We start from the raw sequence: 16695 nt of genomic DNA on the forward strand, positions 1-16695 counted from the left end.
TTTATTCCCGATATTTCCTTATTCCCAAGGCGAACGGGGGCCTTCGGCCTATCTTAGACCTGCGAGGACTGAACAAATTTGTCAAGAAGTTCAAGTTCCGCATGGTGTGCCTGGGGACCATCATTCCCTCCCTGGATCCCGGCGATTGGTATGCCGCTCTCGACATGCAGGATGCATATTTCCACATAGCAATTTATCCCCCTCACAGGAGGTATCTTCGCTTTGTGGTAAACCATCGACACTACCAGTTTACGGTCCTGCCCTTTGGCCTCTCCTCGGCCCCTCGGGTGTTCACGAAGTGTATGGCGGTGGTCGCCGCTGCCTTATGTCGTCGTCGAATACACATCTTTCCCTACCTCGACGACTGGCTCATCCGGGAGACCTCCGAGGCACAAGTCATCACCCAGGTGGCCATTATCAAGGACCTCTTTCTGCGTCTCGGTCTGATTATCAACTTAGGCAAGTCCACTCTGGTGCCTACGCAGAGGATAGAATTTATCGGGGCAATGCTGGATTCCAACCTTGCGACGGCCAGTTTACTGCCCCACTGGTTTCAGACCATACTCTCGCTTGTCCAAGGCCTCCAGCGTTTTCCAACAACCTCTGCCCGCACTTGCCTAGGCCTACTCGGCCACATGGCTGCGTGCACATTTGCTACAAAGCACGCCAGGCTACGAATGCGTCCTCTCCAAACCTGGCTCGCCTCCGTCTATCGCCCATGCAGAGATGCCATAGACACCATTCTGACAATTCCACCGAGCGTTCTAGGCTCCCTCGACTGGTGGCGAACGCCCTCCCGGGTGTATGCAGGGCGACCGTTCCACCCTCCCCAGCCCTCCGTGTCCCTAACAACAGACGCGTCCTCCATGGGCTGGGGCGCTCACCTGGGGCACCTGCGCACACAGAGCATTTGGTCGTCCCAGGAGTTGTCTCTACACATCAACGTCAGGGAGATGAGTGATCAGGCTGGCTTGCCAAGCGTTTCAGCACCATCTGCAGGGCCGTTGTGTCACAGTCTTCCCGGACAACACAACGGCCATGTATTATATAAACAAACAGGGAGGGACGCGGTCCTCCCACTTGTGTCAGGAAGCGATCCTACTGTGGGACTTCTGCATAGCCCACTCCATAGACCTAGTAGCCTCCTTCCTCCCAGGAGTCCGGAACACGCTCGCAGATCATCTGAGCAGGTCCCTCCTAGCACACGAATGGTCCATCCGGCCGGACATTCTCCATTCAGTCTTCCGGAGGTGGGGCTTTCCTCAGATAGACCTCTTTGCCTCCAAGGAGAACAGGAAATGCCAGCTGTTCTGCTCCCTACAAGGTCGCTCCCTGGGCTCCCTGTCGGACGCATCCTTATTCCATGGACGGGCCTCTTCTGTTATGCCTTCCCACCGTTTCCTCTCGTCCACTGAGTTCTGATCAAGACGCGCAGGGACAAGGCCCGCCTTATCCTGATTGCTCCGGCTTGGCCGAGGCAGTGTTGGTACACCATGCTGCTCGACCTGTCTTGGTCACACCCGATTCCCCTGCCACTCACCCTGGACCTGATCACGCAGGACTTCGGCAGGCTACACCACCTGGACCTGCAGTGCCTTCATCTGAGTGCATGGCTCCTGGCTGGTTGAGCCAATCGGAGTTGCGTTGTTCCGCTGCAGTGCAAAAAGTGCTGCTCGGAAGCAGGAAGCCCTCCACGTGGTCAACATACCTTGCTAAATGGAAGCGCTTCTGTCACTGGTGTATTCAGCGGGACCTTTCTCTGCAGGCCGTATCAGTCCCCACCATCTTGGACTATTTATGGTCTCTCAAGGAACAAGGTCTAGCAATCTCTTCGCTGAGATACACCTTGCAGTATTTCCTTCCATCTGGGAGGCTGGCAGTTCCGTTTTTTTCCCATCCACTTAGTTTCCCGATCCTCAAGGGTTTGGAGCGGATCTCTTCCAGGAGACAACCAGCCCCTACCTGGGAACTGAACTTGTCTTATCCAGTGCTCAGGGACCCTCTTTGAGCTTTAGCCAATGCTCGCTGCTTGTACTTGTCTCTGGAAGCAGCATTCCTAGTGCTGTCGCTTTCGCCAGGCGGGTCTCGGAACTAAAGCTTTACACTTTGTGGATCCCCGTAACAGGTGGTTCCATAGGAACATGTCACCGCTGCGCCACACCGGCGTTCCTCCCTAAGGTTGTCTCTCCTTTCTGGTCATCAGGACATCGTCCTGCCAGTTTTTTCCCAAAAACCCACTCATTCGCGACGGGAACAGCAGCTGCTGTTCATAACACGATAGCTAAGGGTTATGTTCTTTTCCTGTTAAGGGTAACAACGGGAACAAAACCTTGACCAGAGCCACCCCCCCTATCCGGAAAACGGATTTTTCAAAGTCAGGGGGATGGGATGTTTGGGTCTGTGTCTTTGTCTGGTCTTCGCTATGAGAGGGATCTTTTTATCTGTAGTTCTATCTTCGTTTCAGATTGTAAGTACAAAGGTAGAAAAACATAGCTGATTATTGTTTTTTGTATTTACATGTGTGTAGTTGCTGTAGATGTTTAATTGTATCTCTTTTTGAATTAAGGCTGTTATATTCATATTTTTTCTTTTAAGCAAATAGCCTGTGTATTGTTCAACTTGATGCAGAGATCATATTTTATGTTCTTTTTTTTTTTATATATAAGTTTCTCTTTTCAAGCTGTTTGAGTTTTTTTCTCTCTGGTAGGCTAAGAACACGAGGGTGAGGAAATTCTCTTTTGTGTTAGTCTACGGAGGTGAAGCTCTGAGCACCAGGGAATTGGCCATGGGAGGAGAGAGAGAGGCATTTTGTTATCATTATTTGTTTCCTTGTGGAGGTGTTCTTAAGAGACGGAGTCTATGTGATGTAAAGCAGGTTGCATCAATAAACTGTAGGTTACCCAGAGAGGTAAATTCTGGGTGGGAGAGAGTAGGGGGAAGGAAGTGGTTATTTCCCTTCTGTGAGTAAGACTCAGGGCTTCTGAGTCTTGGGGTTCCCCAGGGACGGGGTTTGGGGAGACCAGAGGAGGCCAAACCTGGAATTTTTGGTTGGTGGAGTGAGATCAAATCTAAGCTGGTAATTAAGCTTAGAGGGGTTCATGCAGGCACCCAGATTTCTGGACGCTAAGGTCCAGATTTGGGAATGTTTATGATAGCTGCATACTCTGGATGTTCGCAGGGCTCTCGCGTTTTACATCGAGAGAACCAGACCCTTCCGACATTCACCTCAGCTATTTGTGGCGGTGGCAGAACGTATGAAGGGCATGGCAATCTCCTCCCAGAGGATCGCTTCTTGGGTGACATCCTGTATTTGGACATGCTACGACTTGGCGCAGGTCCCGACTAGCCATCTCACCGCCCACTCTACGCGGGCTCAAGCTTCATCTGCCGCATTTCTGGCCCATATTCCTATACAAGAAATATGCTGCGCGGCCACCTGGTCTTCCGTCCACACCTTTGCATCCCACTATGCATGGGTCCAACAGTCTAGAAACGATGCCGCCTTCGGCTCAGCGGTCTTACATTCCGCAACATCTCGCTCTGACCCCACCACTTAGGTAAGGCTTGGGAATCACCTACTGGAATGGATATGAGCAAGCACTCGAAGAAGAAAAGATGGTTACTCACCTTTGTAACTGTTGTTCTTTGAGATGTGTTGCTCATATCCATTCCACACTCACCCTCCTTCCCCTCTGTTGGAGTAGCCGGCAAGAAGGAACTGAGGAGCGGATGGGCTGGCAGGGGTATATATCGGGTGCCATGGCGCGACTCGGCCCACTGAGTGTTGCTAGGGTAAAAATCTCCAACGAACGTGCACGCGGCGCGCGCGCACACCTAACTGGAATGGATATGAGCAACACATCTCGAAGAACAACAGTTACAAAGGTGAGTAACCGTCTTTTCTTCCTCTGGGACAGGACACTTTCCCATGCCAATCTGTGATGACTTGGTCAGGCACCATTGCAGTACACAGGCTAGCGACATATAGGCCCAGGCGGCTTTGGGATACCAGCAGCAGCTGTGATCTCTGTGCCTTTGTTACCCTCAGGAGTGAGAGATCCACTAAAATCACTGTTGCTTGTATTAAGTGCCTTATCGTCCTAGTTTCATGCAACTGAGCAATTCCTTCCTCATTTCCCACACCTGGTGAACCATGCTCCCCATGGCAGGTGCTGTGAGCAAGCAGTCCCAGGTAGAAGTGTCAATAAGCGTGTCTTGTGTAAAACTCGAGGGGAGCAAGCAAAGGGAGTCCTGAACCCTTCACTTTCTGTTGTGGCTATAGTGCCGATGGTACCTGTGTTCTGTCTGGAGCTGCTGGTGCTGCAGCTTTCAGGGCTTCCCCCTCCATGCCCGTAGAATGCCTGAGCCAGATGAGGAGAAAGAAAAGGACTTGAGATGACATGCTCAATGAGTCCAGCAAGCCAGTGCTGCATCAGACTGTGAGCAGAGGGCCTGGAATGTGAATATTGCAGGCTGTATGGAAAAGGAAAATCTGGACAGGAGAAGGAGATGCACCAGGACATACAGGGGCTTCTTTGGCAGCAAACACAGATGCTGCAGATTCAGGTGGATTGACAGGTTCGACAATCACAGGCTAAGCTCCCTTTGCCCTCCAGGGAGAACTCCATTTTAGTGCTTCCCTACACCCCTCTCAACTTTCCACATGGCCCCAGGGGCTGTGTCCCTGTCCCTACAACTTTACACTGCAGGACAGTAAGGACAACCACCGCTTCACATACGCTGACCTGGGAGAGCCATAGTTGCTGGGTGAAGGTAAAAATGGACATGAATGTTCTTTCCCCTTGTTAAGTTCTGTTCCATTAATTTTTTTAGTTCTTTTAAAACATATTTGTTTTTAAATTGCACCTGTTTTTCTTGCATTGTTTTTGTTACTCAATAAACTTCTGTTTTTGGAAAATAATTCATCTTCTTTCATTGACAACCTATTCTGCAGAGTGCCTAGCGGAACTGAAAGCACTTACACGCTTCTTGTACAGTGTGACAGAATCCTAGGATCAGTGACAAACCGTGCTATAGTCATAAATGTACAAGCATAGGCAATTCCCAACAGGCCCCAAAACGGCAGGGCCACGTAGAGCTCAGTCCACCGCAGTGCATTACTCTGGCTCCTGAGTCAATGCTCTTTCAAGGCCTCCCTTAATGGCATAGCTCCATGTTGAGCTCTTCTAATAACTCTTGTGTCCGGCTGCTGAAATTCAGCACGTTTCATCTCAGCCTTCCACGCTGGTGGTAATTTTTCCCCTTTGCCTCCTATATATTATGCAGGACATAGCTGGCAGCTATAACTGTTCAGATACTTCGCTTAGAGAGCCAATCTTGTGAGTAAACAATCCCCATTGTTTCTTCAGTCAATCAAAAGCATGTTCAGCTATCATTCTGCACCTGTTGAGCCAGTGGCTGAATCTTTCCTTGGTGCTGTCGAGGCACTCCATGTATGGGTTCAAAAACAAGGGGATGGCTGGGCTCCCCGGACCAATATTGGCATTTCAGCATTGCAAATGATAACCTGCTGAATGGGAAAGAATGTCCCCCGGCTTGCAGCTTTCTGAATATACTGTGTTCTCAAAGATACAAGTGTCATGCACCTTCCCTGACCAGCCCAACACTGTTGGTGAAGCATCCTTGGTGATCCACCAACTTACGAGGTTCATAGACATACCTTGATATCGCTATCATACCACAGCTCCCAGAATCAACAAAAATGTGTGCAATGGTCAAAATAACAAATTCCTAGCATTATATGATCTCCTATTCATGGGGGAACCATTGCCAATACATTTGACCTATTTTGCAAACGTCGGACTGCAGAATTAAGGTTGATGGATAGTGTAAAGTAGGTGGGTTGAGAGTCAGAGATGAAGAGTTATATGGAAGTGGGGAACTGTCTGCATCTCTAAAGCATCTACAAATTGGGTTTTTAAAGAAACTGATACACTCCAAAACAGTAAGCTAGATATCACTGATTCATTATCAATTAAGTTATTTGGGAAGAAATTTAACACTTTTTAATCCTTAGGTAACTAAATTGCAAGATACTTTTAAATATTTAGGAGATACGGTAAAAAAAAGATGAGCGGCATAGAGGCTTGTACCATACTTTTCATTTCTCCTTTCTATGTCTTCCTTCTATTTGTCTGCAGAGGGTAACTGCTTTCCAGAATGGGATGGACTAATATGCTGGCCCAGGGGCTCACTGGGAAAAATGTTGGCTGTTCCATGTCCTCGTTATATATATGACTTCAATCACAAAGGTACCACCAGTCCTGTAGTCCTCAGAGGGTTTATCTGAAACGAATGAAAAGCCAGGTGGTGCAAAGGACCCACGCAGACTAACCAAGACTCATTTCCTCCTTGCAGGGGTGGCTTTCAGACACTGTAGCCCTAATGGAACATGGGACCTTGTGCAGGGTTTGAACCGAACGTGGGCCAATTACTCGGACTGCCTTCGCTACTTACAGCCAGAAATCAGCTCGGGGAAGGTATGGGGGTGTTTTTCCAATGCAATCACAGAGCATGAGAGTTTGGATGGGAAGAACAAATCCTGAAATTGTATGCACTTTTCATTCCTTGATGGTTCTGTACAGAAACAATTGGAAATATGAATGACCTGCACACTGTTGTCCTGATTTAATAATGGTGCATCAGTCCCAATGAGCGTTTGTTTATTTACACAATGGTTTTTAAGTCATAAAATGAGGAGGAGTCTTATTTAAAACAATGTAGACATGAAGGAACTGCAGACACTGAATCTATGAACTGAAGGCACTTTCCCCAGTGACGTGTTCCTTGCTGTGGTTAATGTGGTTGTAAGGGCTAAATTCAGCCATAGCAGCAAAGCTGCAGTTTCCATTGGCTTCAGTCAGCATGGTATCTGCTTTCGGCAGGGGTGGACTGACTCCAAATTCTTGGGTCCAAAATTCTTGTCCAATGGCTGGGGTTGAAGAAACTTGGGCTCAATTTGGTGCTCTGCCACTGAATCAGCTTGTGATATAGGGGCACATCAATGAACCTGCCTGTTCCTCAGTTTTCCCATCTGTATAATGAGGATAATGTTATTTGTTTATCTTGAGATTAGAGATGCTTGAATGTAAAGTGCTGTATAACTGATCAGTATTTTTTTTATTAAAAAAAAGCCCCAGACTCTCAAACATTTTTATGTATGCTTTTTTCTCCTATATGTAGCTTTGGTGAAGTGTAAGTCCTTATGTCTGTGGGATTTGGGCCATTTTTAAGGTACTTAGTCACCTGATGATGCAGATAAATGCTCAATAAATTTTTCAAAAGCTCCCAGGCCCATCATTCCCATTGAAATCAATGTCTGTCTTTGCAGCTGTGTGCTCGGATGGATCCCACTTCAGAATCTGGGTCTAAATGTGCTAGCTCTCTCTTCCTTTTAATACTGAGCCATGTGATGTATTCATACTAGACTCTCAGCAACCTGTCGCACAGCAGCCCTCTTCAGGGCAATGATCTAAACAAACATATTCTAAAATGCCATCAGCAACTGAGCTGAGAGTGATCAGGGAGGAGGAGGAGGAATTAGAGCCTTGGCTCCACCCCCTCCAGTGTAGAAGTCAATGGAGCTGAGCAGATACCAGGGCAAGAGAAGTGTGTCCAATTATTCCCTCCCTCCCAGCAAAGCTAGTGGAGGGAACTGACAACAGACATGATGCCAATATCGCCTGCTCTTGTGATTTTTTTTGAATGGTGGTTAGTGCATTTCTGCAAATCTGCAGCTCCAGGAATCATGTTACATGATCTCCTCTTTCATTTAAAAAAAAAAATGTTAGTTTCCATGGTTGTGGAATAAAGTTTTAAAAGTGACCCTCTAAAGAGTACAATGCCAGAAGACAAATATATGAACCCAAATTATTCCTTTTAATACTCTTGTGATATTTTCCCCCCTACTGTAGACTGATGAATCTTGAATTTTTTGGGATGGCAGTACAGCAGGTTCATCCCTAGTGTAAGTCCACTGATGTCAGTGGCGTTACAGCAGGGATGAATATGGCCCAATAATACACATTAGGGCTTTCACTTATTAAGGGAAACTGGATTATCGGAGACTGTACACACAGGTGAAGAAAATAAAGTGGAAATGATCTTGTTTTCTTTTCCAGCAGGAATTCTTTGAGCGTCTCTACATTATGTACACTGTTGGCTATTCTATGTCCTTCAGTTCTCTGACAGTGGCTGTTTTCATCATCGGCTACTTCAGGTGAGAGACTCATAGCCCTAGCTGGTGTCTGTCCCCTTTTTGCATCATCATCTCTACAGGAGATAATCTTATGTTCCTTATTCACACAGGACTGTCCAATCTCTTGATGCTTTTGTATATTCCTATCTGCCGTGTGGAGAGTAAATATTGTGCATTACATGAAGTAATTTTCAATGGCTATGCATTGTGTAAAGCTCTGATCAGATGAAGAACACATTTAAAACCTTTCAATGGAAAATAATTTCCAATGGCCATGCAAAAATTGCAAGCAGCAAGAGATGTTGTATTGTCTGTCTCCAGAACTGTTAAAGATGACAGCACAGTGAGGCACAGAATGATCAAAGTGGTTTATCCTATAGTCTGTTTCTGAGGCTTAATGGCTTATTTCACAGCTGAAACAATAGACTTGCTGGCATGTGGAATTATCCGCTCGAGTTACTGATAGGTATATTGCTGTAGTCAGTTGCCAGCACTTTAGGAGTTGAATGCTCAATCGAATACTCTCTTTTGAAATAACCAAAGAAGACTGTGTAACCCTTCTGCCCCTCTGAGTTGGCAGCAACAAGGGCCAGGTTCAGTATCCGGGGGTTCCGTTTCAATAACACAAGGCATAACTGGCTCGAGCCCCCACCCAGTGACCTGGGACACTTACATACCACACCCTCCTGGGCGCCTCTAGGAGGCAATACTTCCCCTCTCGCAAGCACGGAGTCTGAGTGTAGCGAAATCTTTTTAATAAAGGAAGGAATCAATGCGGCATCCCATTGGAGAAACACCACAAACACAGTTAGATACACAACCCATACCACCCCCACAAAGTACAATTGATGTCCTTTCCCCCTTAGGGTCTATAAGTCCAATATTCAAAGTCCAACACCCAAAAGTTCTGGTCTAATGCCACCAGAATTCAAGAGTCTATCTGTAGAGGTCCCTCCCCCGCCTGGGTGAAAGGGGCACTCTGGTCCAGTGGCAAACTGTCACTGCCTCCGATGGGTTTCTGCTCTGCCTTCTCCACGAACTGCTCCGCCTTACCACCGCTTCACTCTGTCTCCGGCCTCCCGACACAAACCTGCTCGCATCCACAGCTGCCTGTGAGCTGCTCAGTTGTCCCAGAAACTGCTCAGCTCCGCTCGCTCGGTGGGCTGCTCCACCAAGCCCACAGGCTACTCCGCTTGCCAACGCGCTCCACTCCACCAGCGTCCTGTAGTCCGCTCCAGCCTCCCATAACCTCCATCGCCAGCTGCCCTGTTCCACAGTTATGGCTTCAGGCTCCCCACTAGTTTGCACAGTACTCAGTCTGCCACTCAGTATTTCAGCTCTTTTGTGATTTCAGCTCTTAGAATGCTCACAAGCTGTGGGAGAGCTCCAGTGCTTATTACCCATACACAGATGAGTTCAGACTCAGCACCTGTATCTAGGTTAACGGGAAATAAATCACTCTGCATCAAGTGGAGAGAGGAGGGGGTGCAAACTGGTGCTTCTATACTCCACAAAGAAGCTGCACCACCAGGCACATTAACTGCCCAACCTCCCTCTATCACAAGGTTTTGGAACCCATGTCCCTTGTCTAGCAAGTACCACCCAACTGAGGTTGAGTCATTTCTGTCACAAAGCAGTCTCACAGCTCGGCAGTCTGGGATGGGGTAGGCGTGCCTATGCAAATATTTGAGATTTCGCATTCCAGACATTCTTTCCACACTTCCCATACTTCACCACCAAATGTCAGGGTACAGCTCATCCTGATTCTGCTTACAACTGCATGCCAGGTTGTCCATGATTATTATTCATATTATGGTCTCCAGCAGCGTGTTAGGCATTTCACGGAAGACAAGCAGAAAAACAGTGAGATCCTCGCTTCTGCTCTGGCCCCTTTATGCTGTGTAAAAAGGCTGCAGAGGAGCTCTGAAAGCCCTGTTTTTGCCTCTGGAAGATTTCTTCTGGTGCAGGCACTGCAGAAGACAGCCATAGAGCGGAGAACCTCCTCATGAATCCTGGTGTAGGGAGCTTGCTAGGTGCAGGAAAGGAATGTCAAGGAATGCAAGTAGCACTGCAGCCATTAACAGCAGTGCTGCGACCCCTAGGTCAGCCTAGGGAAGCTGCTGTAACGTAGACAGCCCCTTGCCACGGCACCCTCCTGGGCTGTAGGTTCTGGGCGAGGCCTCTTAGGGATGTCACAGTCCCAATGCAAACCTACCCTGTGACAGGAAAAAAAAAAATGATGGGGGCAAACAGTAGGAAGGGAAAGGAGCAGGGAGGAGGAGGGTTACAGTAGTAAGACTTGACAAAAGGTGCCACAGGACTCTATAGACTAACAGACATATTGGAGCATGAGCTTTCGTGGGGGAATACCCACTTCGTCAGATGCATGTAGTGGAAATTTCCAGAGGCAGGTATAAATACTTACTTATAAATTAAATATACTTACTTATAAATAAGTAGTAAGACTATGCAGTGTTTTCATTGTCAGCATATGCACTTGTTGGTGTTTCTGGCAATTTTGTCTGAGTTTCTAGTATGGCTTGAAAAATAGATGATAATGATTGCCTTCCTTACTGAGTCATCAGCATGAAACCCCGTGCATACTGAGAAAGGACCTTAGGGTGTTAATATTATGCATTAGGGCAGGTGTCTCCAGATGGCACAGTTACACACATTCTTCCAACTTCTTTTCCACAGCATGTGAGCAAGGCTTAATCTCAGAAGAAATGTTTATATTGTTTTAGTTGCAAGGGTGTGGGTAGAGGAAGCTATTGCAAGCAGCAAGATGTTTGACCTCTGCTAGAATCGGAAGAACACTTACCTACGTGCTCCAGGGCCACTTCTGTTCGGGAGAGCTCTTCAGCACATTCATGTGCTTAAGGCCTACTTAAGTCAATAAGAACGCAGTCACTGTGCAAAGGAAATGGTAGAGAACCAATTGATTGTGAGCTCCTAGTGTGAGTTGGTAGCTGCTGAGTGAATGTGATCCATGTAAGCAGGGGAATATCAGGTCAGAATGGGGAAGTGGTATTATCATTGTATATAGCATTAATGAGACTATTACTGTCTGGTTCAGGTGTCCGTACTTCAAAAAGGGTGCTGGAAAACCAGAAAGGGTTCAGAAAAGAACTACAGGGGCTGCAGGATGTGTCTTATGGTGAGAGAGTAAAGAAACTCAATCTCTTTTGTTTATTAAAGAGCGGGTTAAAAGGTGACTTGATCATGGTTTACAAGGGGAAAAGAATTCTGGTGATAGACAGTTCTTTAATCTATCAGACAAAGGCTTGACAGGACCCGGGGACTGAAAACTGAAGCTAGACAACTTCAGACTAGAAACACAGTGCGTATTTTTACACTGAGGTCAATTAACCACTGAAACAATTTACCTAGGGACACTGGGGATTTTTCCATCACTGGTAGTCTTTATGTGAATCTGTGAAGTCATGCTGTCTGGAGTGGCTCACAGCTCTGGGTGCCGACCTCAAGGCAGACTGTCAGAAAACAGGGCAGACACCCCACACTGGTAGTGGGTTCTATAATTAGATTTGATCAAGCCAGTAACAAATGTGAACTCCTGGATCACTGTATCAGTCTTACCGTGGGTTCACAGATAGTCCCCTTAGACTCTCCAGTTTATCTTGCCACCCAGACAAACTGGACTTTGTGATAATGGTCATTTAAACAGAAAATCACATCACATCTGTTTGCTCTCCATCTCAAGAGACCAATCAGTTACCCTAGATCAATTGGTGCTCTGGATCTTACACCAAAGACAACACTAGTAGCCAATTCTATAGTAAACTAGCTAAAGGCTTATTAGCTCAGAAAAGGAAATGAGAGTTATTGAGAGGTTAAAGCAGATAAAATATACGCACAAATGAATCACAGTTTTTAATTCCAAGTGGTGGCAGTGATGTCATAAACTATCAGTTCCCCAAAAGTCTTCTCAGGATAACCAGATTGTCTTTGGGGACCTCAGCTTTTGTATCTAGTACGCTTCCCTGTCAGAGTCCAAACACTCCAGAGGTGAAGAATCTTTCCCTGAATCCATACTTATGGCTTCTTCTCACAGAAAACAAGCTGATCGTGTCACTACCCATGTGGGCTTTTCTTTTGATGACTGCGAGTGAGGAATGCATTTAGAGTCTCTGACCTCCAGACATCACACCTAATAACCACTTGCTTTGAAATTAGCACTTTTCTGTTCAAGTTCCTCATCTGCATTCCGCAATGCCTCCTTTGCGTTTTAGGGCTTGTTTGATGGGTTATTTAGTTACAGGGGTACACAGAGTGGAAATGTTTGCTCCTACATTATAGCAGGATACAGATAAGTGAAAACAATGCAAGTAACATCCCACTAGTTTTCATGACATTTAAACAGCAAATACACTTTTATACATTTAATAATCTCTGTGATCTATACGAATACACAATGAATCGGCCTGGGGCTCTGGCATGAGCTGGCACCTGGTCTGCCAGCATCACAAATGAGACTGAAGCACATGCTTGATGCTAAGCATTCACTGGAGGACTGTCCTGAATAGAGATGCTTTCCTGAATTTGGGGCCTATGTAATATAAGGATGCTGTACTGCAGACTCTTACTACCAAGAGTAGTGAACTTCCCACTTCAATAGCATTATGCACTGTACAATGCACAATGTTTCGGAGTAAGTGGTTGTACGATTCAGCCCAATTAGTTTCTGTTGCTGTCAAGGTGGCATCTGGCACAAGCTTTCTATTCAGTTTACTAACAACAAGCTGCAGACTGTCAGCAGCTGAGACTTGTAGATGTTTGCTCATGTGAGGTGTTGCATTTTAAGCCTTATTAAATGATACACCATGCAGGGGTTCTGAAGATTATGCTGTGGGCTAGAGTTTCAGGCAGAACTCAAAGATAAAGAGAATTTGTATCCTCTATCCATTAAAATATATATATAACCTCTCACGACAGGAAAGTTTATCAAGAATATTGAAGGTAACTGTCATCGCTAAATAATCATGCTCTGTTATGTTTTTCTTAGGAAGGACAAAAATACTAAATAAAAGAGTCCTTAAGGTATGAAATAGTGACTAAGTCAAGGGATGAGGACGTATTGAACTTGCTGAGCTTGGCCATAGATTATCCCAGAGCCTACTGCAAAATTTTGCCCGTTTGCTGGCTGAATTCAATACCCTCTCTAAATTATCCTTTTCTTCTCATAGGAGGCTGCACTGCACCAGGAATTGCATCCACATGCATCTCTTTGTCTCTTTCATGCTAAGAGCTGCCAGCATCTTTATCAAGGACAAAGTTGTGCATACGCACATAGGTGTCAAAGAATTGGACTCTCTGCTGATGAGTGACCTCTGGAGCACTGTAGTGGCACCTGCAGTTGACAAGTCACAATACGTAAGCATTGACCCTCAGGGAAAATGGTCAGCCTGCTAGTCAACTGTTCTCTGAATTGTTATGCCCCTTTAGGACAATCTGTATTCCTTTCGGAGTGGCTAGGGATTGCTGTGGTGAATCAGTGTAAAACATCAGGCTGATCCTGAGGATCGGGCTCTTGAAAATTCAATATGCAATGGGCAAAAATCTCATTTTCTTACAGTGACTTAAGATCCCGAGGCCCGGCTCCTCGAAGGTATTGATGTCAATGGAAGTTGGGGGCCTATAAGAATCTGGTCGTCACTAACTGTCAGTAAGACTCTGGCTCCTAGGGCCAGATTTTTAAAGGTATTTAGGTGCTGAAAGGTGAAGATAGACGCCTGGTGGGATTTTCAAAAGTACATAGGTGCCAATGGGAATTAGGTGCCAAGGCATGTCTGAAAATCCCACTAGGCCCCTATCTTGCTCTTTAGGTGCCTAAATACCTTTAAAATCTTCACTGAAGTGCTTGACGTTTTTAAAAATGGGACTTGGATTCCTAAGTCACTTAAGCCAGTGGCTCTCAACCTTTCCAGACTTCTATACCCCTTTCAGGAGTCTGATTTGTTTTGCATATCCCCAAGTTTTACCTCCCTTAGAAACTTACAAAATCAGATCTAAAAATACGGAAGTGTCACGGCACACTCTCATTTTTACCGTATAATTATAAAATAAATCAACTGGAATATAAATATTGGACTTACATTTCAGTGTATAGAGCGGTATTAAACAAGTCACTGTGTGAAATTTTACATTGTACTGACTTTGCTAATGCCTTTTATGCAGCCTGTTATAAAACTAGGCTAACTCGTCTAGATATTTATATACCCTCTAGAAGACCTCTGCCCACCCCCAGGGATACACACATCTCTGGTTGAGAACCTCTGACTTAAGCACCTTTGAAATTTGTTCCCCAGATTTCAATACTTGTCTGCCTGTTTCTGTTGTAAATCCTTCTGTTTGTTAATGGGGATCAGACTGACTCACTTTTACTTGTTTGTTTGGGTCACCCTGGCTGGCCTCCTTGCAAAATCTGAGCCACTTGTCATTCTCTGCTCGAGTGAGACCCAGGACTCCATTAGCAGATCATAACAAAGCTGCTCTAACAGAGTGGTGTGGGTGTGGGAAGCTTGTACAGCTCTCGCCCCCACTCTAGCTGTCTCAAAGGGATGCTGTTCGTTCTTCACTTCCACAAGCACTAATGCATCCACAGGTGGTCCTTATACAGCAAGGAGAGCTGCTGACTTTACACAAAGACTTGACACTGTGCTAAGGATGGCCTTGCTGCCTTTAACATGTCTTATTTACAGAGAGATGAAGAAAAGTTGTCAGAATAGGAGCCGTGTGTAATGGGTTCAGTAGCATAATGGTGATTCTTGAATGGTTGTTGTATCCGGGAATGGTAACCCATTAGCTTTCTGTCTGGGTTCCTCGACAGGTGGGGTGCAAGATTGCGGTTGTGATGTTTATTTACTTCTTGGCCACCAACTACTACTGGATCCTGGTTGAAGGCCTCTACCTGCACAGCCTAATCTTTGTGGCTTTCTTTTCGGATACCAAATACCTGTGGGGCTTCACCTTGATAGGCTGGGGTAAGGTATATGGGACTCTTCTGTTCCTTGCATCTGTTCATCAGGCTTGTCAGAGGGAGAGGATTCTGCTATTTTACTATCCCCATTGCTCTGTTTCATCACGAGACAAACAAACAAACAAAAAAGACAGGAAGGACCTATGTCCAGCAATAATCTATTGTCACCAGTAGTTACAAGAAGTTGATTGTCTTGGGCACCACTGGTGAACTCCATCAGGAGGCACAGCTCTGCCACTAACTTCCTTTACAACCTCAGGCAAGTCACTTAACTCCTCCATCGCCTGACTCTGAAATGTGGATAATAATACACCCCTACCTCCCAGGGTTGTTGTGAGGGCAAAGCAAATATGTGAAGCGCTTAATTGCAAGCTAAACATAGTGTGGTGGGGAGCACCACAGGAAAACCTCTATATAAAATTAAAATAAGAGATAATGGGTCCTCTCCATACTCCAGAGAGAGGTGAATCTCCTGTCCTCAGATTCTTCAGCCATTACATTTGTGTTTGTTCATGTTGTTAGCTCATTTCATATATCAGTCCGTTGGCCATTATTATCCATTCAAGAAGGATCTATGAATTTGCAGAGCGATTAAATCAAATTCTACTGAGTCCCATCAGTGTAAATCTGCTCCTGTCAATGGTGTTACTCCAGATTTAAACCAGTGTAACTCGGCAGAATTCATCCCTGTGTCCAGAATTGGGGATTGACCACAAGCCTCAGAAGAGAAATGGCAGGAGGTTACTTACTGCACTGGGTCTCTTCAACAACCATCCTCGGGTTGAACTTCTTACGCTGGGATTTGTGTTCTCATAGTCTTGCATTACTCCTAGACTTTAAAGACAGAAGGGACCATCATGATCATCTACTCTGACCTCCTGCACGTTGCAAGCCATGAAATCTCACCCACCTACTCTTGTAATAGGCCCATAACCTGTGTCTGTGTTACTGACATCCTCAATTTATCATTTAAAGACTTCAAGATACAGAGAATTTGCCATTTATTCTAGTTCATTCCCTCAAGTGACCCATTCTGCATGCTGCAGAGGAAGGTAAAATCCCCACTCTGTCCCCAGAGTCTGTCAACCTGACCTGGAGTAAAATTCCCTCCCGACTCCAAATATGGCGATCAGTTAGACCCTGAGCATGTCAGCAAGACCCACCAGCCAGACAAGTGAGAGAGAATTCTCTGTAGTAACACAGAGTTCTCCCCAGCTAGTGTCCCATCTTTGGTCACTGGACATATTTGCTAATAGCAGTCACATGTGCCATTGTAGGCAACCTCATCATACCATCCCCTCTATAAACAGTCCCTGCAGTTAAGGCCCCTTGTCTGGTTCCTTTTGCTTTTACTGTTATCTGTTTGGTCTGTAAAGAGATCTGAGGTTAACTTCATTTTGTATTTCAGTATTTTTAACTTTTCTGAAATGGGGGGAAATGAAGTTAACGCTGGTGAATTTGACAGAGGGGTTGAGGGTGG

At 45.8% G+C, this 16695-nt stretch overlaps 1 protein-coding gene across 1 annotated transcript in view; it reads left to right on the forward strand.

Moving 5' to 3' along the window:
- PTH2R (parathyroid hormone 2 receptor) overlaps positions 1 to 16695 on the forward strand; it is a 121439-nt gene that overhangs the window by 38585 nt on the left and 66159 nt on the right. The window contains exons 3-7 of the mRNA XM_032765055.1: positions 6162 to 6272; positions 6379 to 6500; positions 8142 to 8239; positions 13423 to 13609; positions 15066 to 15219. Coding sequence (XP_032620946.1) covers positions 6162 to 6272; positions 6379 to 6500; positions 8142 to 8239; positions 13423 to 13609; positions 15066 to 15219 — 672 coding nt within the window. The remainder of the gene's footprint in view (positions 1 to 6161; positions 6273 to 6378; positions 6501 to 8141; positions 8240 to 13422; positions 13610 to 15065; positions 15220 to 16695) is intronic.

The sequence above is a fragment of the Chelonoidis abingdonii genome, chromosome 10, assembly GCF_003597395.2.
Source record: "Chelonoidis abingdonii isolate Lonesome George chromosome 10, CheloAbing_2.0, whole genome shotgun sequence".
In the NCBI taxonomy this organism is placed as follows: domain Eukaryota; kingdom Metazoa; phylum Chordata; order Testudines; family Testudinidae; genus Chelonoidis; species Chelonoidis abingdonii.